The 8,536-nt window shown below is 36.8% G+C and overlaps 1 protein-coding gene across 1 annotated transcript; it reads left to right on the forward strand.

The window, feature by feature from the left end:
- Window positions 1-431: 431 nt before the first annotated feature.
- Window positions 432-4,807, forward strand: LOC121320738 (terminal nucleotidyltransferase 5C-like). Its single transcript, XM_041259324.1, has 2 exons — window positions 432-524; window positions 2,010-4,807. The coding sequence occupies exon 2, from the start codon at window positions 2,035-2,037 to the stop codon at window positions 3,190-3,192; it is 1,158 nt and encodes a 385-aa protein (XP_041115258.1). The 5' UTR covers window positions 432-524; window positions 2,010-2,034; the 3' UTR covers window positions 3,193-4,807.
- The last annotated feature ends 3,729 nt before the right edge of the window (window positions 4,808-8,536 follow it).

The raw sequence follows: 8,536 nt of genomic DNA on the forward strand, positions 1-8,536 counted from the left end.
TAAATATATCTGAAAAATCGCTCCCTCTACTCTCTGATATATGTCTCGTGGCATTGTATTTGAACTTTGCGATAGCTTCCTGCTACCTGGCAACTCAGGAACCTCTACTACCAATCAGGGGCTTGAATGATGACTAAGCAGCGGAGCGATATCCAATACTAGTCTAGATATCCAATACTTGTCCAGTAGTTCTATTTATCCTAATATTACTGCAGTAAGTCTCCTTTTCTGCTGTCATATAACGCCTGGTATAAAGAAGAACCACATATATTGAATAAATAGAAATATATCTTTTTTTTCTTTTTCAGAGAAGTAAGGGAAAAAAAAAATAGTTCCTATCGGTGGAAGGCATCTGCTATGGCATTCCTCAGTGAGTCATTAGGTGTATAAATAGTTTCTCACCGGCTCAGAACACATCAGTTGCATTTCTTGCTGGGAAATGTGGATGCAAACGTGTGCATAATCCGTTTTTGTTTTATCTTTGACAGTTGAATGCATTAAGAAGAAAAGTCTCTGTATTACCAGTAGGTATATTTATGTTTATATTTATATTTTATATATAAGGTTTCATGCGCTTGCTGGTTTCTTATTCTTGTAAACACTGTGTGTTTTTGTTATTTATTTATTTTTTTGTTAATACTGTAAGTGTTTTTAACAAAGTTAGGACAAAAGTAAACAAGCGCGTGCTTCTAATTGTTACGTGCTTCCCCATTCCGCGTGCTTTACTAAGTTGAAGTTTAAACTGTGAAACTACTTAATACTTCAGCTTAAATTCTCATAATCTGTAAGAATAAAAATGCATCGAGGTCTTTTTAAAGTTTTTTTTTGTCTTAATTATTTATATGGATGTGTACCTCTACTGTATGCTTTACAGACTTTATTAAAATTAGACCACTTTATATGAGTTTTTAATGGTCTTAAGTTAATTTCTTAAAAACGTCATGATGCAAGTGGTGCTTCAGCACACGTTTTGTTACGTATGCTTAAACTAGTTTTCTGAATATCTTGGAATTGTTTTGCCGATATGCAGCGGCATGCATAAGGGACGGGGGACAAGCAGGGGCACTGGCACCTGCAATAATCCTCTCCAAAATATAGCTTTCTGCTTCTCAATGTATTGCGTTTGCACTTTCTGTCACTGACACACACAAACTGAACGTATTTCCTCATGACATGCAGTTACGGACGCGGGTGTATTCGGTTTGCACAATTTCCCCCATAACTTGCTGTTAAGGACTCGAGCGCGTGTCCACTTAATGTTTGAGTCCAGCTGCAGTAGTACAATTAGTGTGAAAACCCGCACGTTTCACTTGCTAAACTAAAACCTGAAAACTGTTATTATAGCCTACTAAAGGGGGAGCACTTGTGAAGCTGAATCAATAATTTCAGCACAGAGTTCTTGAAATGCAGTACGATTTAATTTTACACCACATTGAGCCTATTTTTAACGCTTGGGAATCGGACAATGCAATGTCTTTGCCAGAACTCGTGAAGGTCTGTAAAGAACACGACCCGGGACTTTGTATCCTAATGTATTTGATCTATTGGTGCTTTTGGCCATGCTACCTGTTACAGCTGCAACTGCAGAAAGGTGTGTGTGTGTGTTTTGTGTTATTTTATTTGAACACTAATACATGTTATAATGTATCAGCTGTCTAAACGTTTGTGTATATGATAGTACCAATTATTTATTCTTAAACTTTCGCTGTGAAATTCACGATCCAGTAATTTTAATGTGCATATTAAACTGAATCTTAAATGGTCATGTTTTACTTGGAAGAACTTGAATTACTATGAAACAGAGGACCTTATTGCCCTACTTGCACTTTGAAATGCTTGGCTCCAGGTATTCACCTCCTGTACACTGTCAATTTGTGTTGTCATAGTTCACTCTCCACATGGCCCTTGCCCTTTCAGATCATCGTAACCTTATTTGTACTACATGTTTATGTTGTTTGTAACTTTTCTTTTTCTACCCAATATCCTAACTATTTTTATTTTCCCCATAGATTTGAAAACCTACAAGACACTAAAATGGCAGAAATTGCAGCCCTCGAATGCAGGTCCCGGAGTGTGCTGAGCTGGGAACAAGTAAACCGCTTAAATGAGGTCCTGACCGAGGCTGTCCCTGTTCATGGACGTGGCAACTTCCCTACTCTAGAGATAAGACTAAAGGACATTGTCCAGATAGTCAGAAACCGCTTGGGCGAGAAAGGAATTGAAGTCAGAGATATCTGTTTAAATGGGTCCACTGCCAGTCATGTTTTGGTGGAAGACAATGGCTGGTGTTACAAGGACCTAGATCTAATCTTTAGGGTGGATCTCCCAAGTGAGACTGAATTCAAGATTATCAAAGATGTCGTTTTGAGTGCACTATTAGATTTCCTGCCAGAAGGGGTGAACAAGAACAAAATTACGTCCATGACTCTCAAAGAGGCGTATGTTCAAAAACTAGTGAAAGTTTCCACAGAACTGGACCGCTGGAGCTTAATTTCCCTGTCGAACAACAATGGCAGAAACGTGGAGTTGAAATTTGTCGACTCAATCAGACGGCAGTTTGAATTTAGTGTTGACTCCTTTCAAATAATCCTGGACTCCTTGCTCTTTTATTATGACTGCTCCGAGAACCCCATGTCAAAGCATTTCCATCCAACTGTAATTGGGGAGAGTGTGTACGGAGATTTTGAGGTGGCGTTGGACCATCTGAAGAACAAACTTATAGCCACCAAGAACCCAGAGGAGATCCGTGGTGGTGGGCTGCTGAAATACTGCAATCTTCTGGTCAGGGACTTCAAGCCGACAGATGAGGAGGAATTCAAAAGCCTGGAGCGCTACATGTGTTCCCGGTTTTTCATAGACTTTCCTGACATTGTGGAGCAACAGAGGAAGCTGGAATCCTACCTGCAGAGCCATTTTATTGGTGAGGAAAAAAGCAAGTACGATTACCTCCTGATCCTGCGCCGGGTTGTCAATGAGAGCACAGTGTGCCTTATGGGACATGAGAGGAGGCAGACTCTAAACTTGATCTCTCTCATTGCCTTCCGGGTTCTAGCTGAGCAGAACGCCATACCCGATGCATCCAGTGTCACCTGTTACTACCAGCCAGCCCCCTATGTCAGAGACTTGAATTTCAGTAATTATTACATAGCCTCCTGCAACCAGTCTTATCCAACTTGGCTGCCATGCAGTTGAGCATGAGAAAAGGCACTTCATGGGGGGGGGGATAAAAGGGTCCAAGAATTGAAGGTATTGGTATCTCTCCACTCTGATGAAAGTAATAAATCATAAAGTGGATAATAATTTCAACATTTAGAAATTGATGGCTTGTTTTTTGTTTTGGTTTCTTTTGAGTTGCTGTTTCATTTTTCTTGGGCCCCTACAGACATTTAAGTACATTTTGAACTCTTTACTCTGTGGGGGATTACCTGTATAAAATGAGCTTTACCTAGTTTGTGTTGCAGATGTACTCTACAAATTCAGAATACTTGTTTGAGGGGCTTTATAGTTTATAGCCATAAATCCTGTTTTTGAATTGGAAAAATATAAATGATAAAGATTAATTGGAGAGGGGGGATCCAAAAAAAGTTTAAAAGTTGTTGAATATTAAGGCCTGCGTTTTTATTAATTGCTAGCCAAACAACACCAAAAAAATTATAAAAGTGGGGTTTTAAAAAAAAAAAAAAAAAGTTGGTGAATGTTGCACACACAGCTTTTGCACTAACTTTTGAACAAATGCATTGTATGTGTGGGTGAAATTATGTAATTAAAATTAAGTACAGTGGGTAACAGGTGAAGTGTTGGGCCTAGAAGACCCTTTAGACATTGGTGCTTTGTTTAAATTGTATAATCATTTTCTTTTGTATACATGGATAGTGCTGCAGACAAGTTTAATGATTCATAAATTCTACTTGCCCTTGTAAAACTGGGTTATTCTCTGCTATTTCCTTTTACTGGCAATCAACCCATGCCTCCACCTTACTCTGCTCCCTCTTGAAGGGTTGTTATAAAAGTAACTACTGTGCAGATGTGCAAATTCATATTTGGAACAATGTAGTTTGTAATACCACCTCCCAGATTTATTAGAATAATACCATCTAGTACTTGTTTAGCTTCCTTTTCTAATTCTGTTTAAAGTTTGTACATTACTATTGATAGTTAAGGAATGATAACATTTTACTGAACAAAAAAAAATATAAAAATATCACAAGTACGCTTGATGCATCCTTTTAGTTCTAGATGGCATTGTGGGCTTTACTTTAAGTTCCTGGATTTTTATTAAGCCAGTTAGCCTGTGTGAAAAATTCTGTTTGTCAGATTCGTAGAAGCGGCAGTCAGTGAGTATGAACCTTTGTTTTGTTTTTATATAAACTACCATGCCCTGTTGCAGGATAACAGGATTTGGAATCCCATTGAAAGTGAAAGGCAGAGGAGTATAACTTTACAGTATATCCATCAGATTTGTTCAGTACTCTTCTGAACAGGGCAATTCGGGTATAGTATGCCAGACCATATGCTTTTTTGAAGTTTTGGTTAGGCCTGGGAATCTACTCCAGAAATGTGCCTGACTGTGAATCATTCTTTCAGAAGGTCCTGGGACCCCCTTGTGTCAGTTGGTTTTCATTCCAACTGAGCTCTCCATTACTTAACTAGACTCTTAACTGAACTGATAATTAAATCTTTTGTAATTGTTGCCAACTCTTAAACGGTTGCCGAGTTCAAATTACTTAATGTTGTAGCTAACTTGAACTCTGCAACTGTTTAAGAGCTGAAAACAATTAAAAAGGGCTAATTAGACAATTTATCAGTTCAGTTAAGGGTCTAGTTTAAGTAATGGAGAGCTCAGTTAGAATGAAAACCAGCAGACACGTGGTCCCGGGGACCAGGGTTGGGAACCACTGCTTTTAAAGGACTTTTTTTTTTTTTTGGACCTTGCTGTGAGCCTTTACACTAGCTGCAGCAGTCATTTAAAGTAACAGCAAGCTATAATTGGCACTGGAAGGTTAAATGTGTGGTCACTTCGCATATCACTTATGTACATACAGAGCTCTTTGTCGTGGGTAAGGCTGTCCTGATTCATTCAGTGTTTTATACTTAAATGAAAGCCCAGGTTTAAAATTAAATACATTAATAAAAATAATTAACCAGTCCATTTTTAGACCTGGAAATAAATTAGTGTCTCCTTGTGATGTTTTTAGCAGCTAAATATTTCAACTATAAGAGCGTTTTGCCTTGCTGAAATTTGATTCAAGAGTTTATAACGACAATAAGCGAAGTTGCCAAGTACTTTCCCAAAATAACCTGGCCTTAGTGGATCAAACTGGCCTGACCTTCGACTCTTGCCGCAGTCCAAGAATCCCAGCGACTATTACTTTCACACCAACGTGTACCAAAACAAAAAAGATCTATTCAGAAAACTGCCGTTTTATTTGTGGCATCTTGTAATTCTTTAGCAGTTTCAATTGTGGTTCAAGCATGCAGAAACAGTGTAGTGTGAGTGGTGTGTTATCAGGTTAAACATGGGGGTGTTGACCTCCCCTCCTGGAGAGCTATAGTATACTTCGTGACCGGGTCACTGTAGACTTCTGTGAAAGAAAACTGGCATGTACCTGGGTCAGAGCATAATGGACTTTACCCAGGTAGCTGTAGATTAGGAACCTGTAATATATGCAAGGTTGGTCTTTCGTATTGTTACATTTTCAATGAAGTTGTAATATTCTGAATCCAAAAATAATTCAAGTGCCTAAATGTTTACTTAAGTCATAGATTAAAAAAAAAAAAATAGTAATAATAACCCGATGTATCAATGAAAATATGTTTAGGTTTTGATATGTGTTAATATATTTTTGTTAAATTGTGAATCCTCTGTAATAGACTAGCGTAATACTAGGTTCACTTTTGATATTTAAAGTGTTGCTCAATTCTTGTTTATTCACTTTGCTACTATGAGCTCCCAACAAGTGTATTTAATTTTTTTCAAAATTGTTTTTGTACAGAGGGATCACATTTAAATGCTATTCAGGGTTATCTGAAATCTGTAGGTGTTTTGGTTGCAGTGCAATTCATATTGGCTGGAGAATCCACTGTTTCACCTTATCCATGTGCTAACAGCCTATCACAGCGTATATATATATATAATATATATATATATATATATATATATATATATATATATATATATATATATATATATATATATATATATATATATATATATATATATATATATATATTATATGTGTACATTTTAAATCAAGTTTTAATGAACAGCTGACTTGTAAAATAGAAATGCTCCATCCTGGAAATATTTAGACAACTGCTTGCCAGTTAGCACATTTTGGATTCTGTGTTGTGGACTTGCATTCTCCTCAAAAGTGTCTTTAGTTTGCTGGTAATGTAAAACCATCAAATAAGCATATCCTGGGTGTCGCAGGTAGTAGTTTTGCATTTCTAGGTGCATCTGTTCCCAGAGTAATCATGTCCCTTGTAAATGCTACACATGTACCACAAAACAGTCCTACAGTTCAGGTCTAATTGGTTACAAAATAAAGCTGTTTGACTTTATAAACGGTAACTGGGATGGAGCGCCTTTTGGTTTCAGCACTTTATATTTCTTTATGATTTATAATCGTATGCCCTATTTGTATGTTTTGTTATTGTGTGTGAAGTTCTTGCTCCCTAAACTTAGGATATTTAAAGGACAAAACCTATTGCATTTTGTAAATTTGTACCTTGAAATATAGTGCTCGTCACATTCATGATTAAAAACTCACACTCCATGGGGAAACCTGTATTTGATTGATTATTAAAAGTACTTGTTAAGTTACTGTTTAGTTAATATATTCAGCCTGTCATTCTGGTTTCAAGAGTCCTGGCAGAGTAATGTGACTTTTACAGTAAACACAATGGTTGTCTTTTTTTCCCAGAATGGCCTATCGCTAAACTACTTCAGCTTTTTATAACCAAGAATGAGACAAGCCCAATGACTACCACTGTACTGTATACTAAATGTAATAGCTTTGTTTTTTTTCTCTGGTGGGGGCAAGGAGGAATAAAAAAAAACTACATCTGAACTTAACATGACAGTTTGCTTAGGTCTTTTAGGTTTACTCTTTCACCATTTTTTTGTGTTTTGTTTGTTTTTTTTTTCTTAAATGGCATGCATGCTGATTTATTGTTCTATCGGACTGTTTATAAAAAAAAAAAAGTAAATAAATAAATAAACCCCTTAACTTCTGATGCACTGTCATCTTTCATGATCTACCACAGTTTATGTATTGGTACACTACAGAAGATGTTGATTTGAAAATTGAAACATTTCGGTAAGATTGCCCTATGGTCCCTTGATTTGTCTTCTGTCTCCAAAAGAAAAAAAGTGAATCATGATTCAAGTTCTGTGGAGCTTGGTACTGTTTATTGTGGTTTAAAATATTGAAATATTGGGAAGCAGATGATAAAGGGCATAGATTTGAGCCCCATGAATGGAGAAAAACAGAGTAGATATTCCTACGACATGCACTAAAAAGGTTTGATACAGTAGTTTTTGACCGAAGGTGACAGTCAAATACTGTATCAAGCCTTTTGCCCAAAATGGTATGTAGCTAAAGTAAAGCAAAATCCAAATTGGCTTCTATCCCCCAAATATAAAAACATCCCTACAATGAGATGTGAAAGGTCAAGCTGCAAACCTGACCCTACTAAATAATTTACAAACTATGAAGGGAAATTCTACCAGTACCTGAGAAGATGGATTCTGAATCATAGCTCCTATTGGCTGGAAAGAAGCCACCAATGAAAACCAGTAAATCTGAAACTCCCAAAGTATGTGTAGATTGTAGTACAGTATAGGCTGCCTTTAATTACATTTTGGCTTCACTGCCTGTGGATTTGGGTTCTTGATTCACTTTTTTTTTTTTTTTTTTTTTTTTTGTTGTTGTTGAAAGATGAAGAGCTTGTATAGGTTTTCTGACACATTAACAGCTATATCGATGTCGCCCTTCTCTAAATATGAATGGGGGTTGGATATTAGGTGAAATGTGTGACAAATCCTTGTGGTTTATGTTTAACATCCTCTTTCCCTTCAACCCCAGCACTGGTGTTGGATTATATCAGTGATACAGCAGGGGAGTTTCCCCAGCTGCGAGGGTGGGACGGAAAAGATAGTAAGTAGTTTTGTTTTTTTGTTAAATAAGTGCGTGTTTTTCCACAAGCCTACAACACATTACATATGTAGTCACATTTTTACTGTGAAGGGGAAAACAATTCATAAGTTTCCCCAGAAAACAAATGCACCATATTCAAACTCTTGAGTAAGGGAGATGATTTATCTGAAACACTCTCAAGATGACCGGTATTCACTTCGAATGTAACAGAAGCTGATAAGATTACAGTTTCACTTGTAGAGTGACAAACCTTTTCCCACTGAAAAAAATCCTACAAAAAAATGCATTGCATTTAAATAGAGCAGACTTAGATGCATTAATTTGCCATGTATAATCAGTATGTATGTTATTCAACAAACAGGCTAAAAGAGAAGTAA

The sequence above is a fragment of the Polyodon spathula genome, chromosome 9, assembly GCF_017654505.1.
Source record: "Polyodon spathula isolate WHYD16114869_AA chromosome 9, ASM1765450v1, whole genome shotgun sequence".
In the NCBI taxonomy this organism is placed as follows: Eukaryota; Metazoa; Chordata; class Actinopteri; order Acipenseriformes; family Polyodontidae; genus Polyodon; species Polyodon spathula.

Bases quoted from the DNA above. Each gene is read 5' to 3' on its own strand.
- LOC121320738 (XM_041259324.1), top strand. From the start codon at position 2,035: ATGGCAGAAATTGCAGCCCTCGAATGCAGGTCCCGGAGTGTGCTGAGC.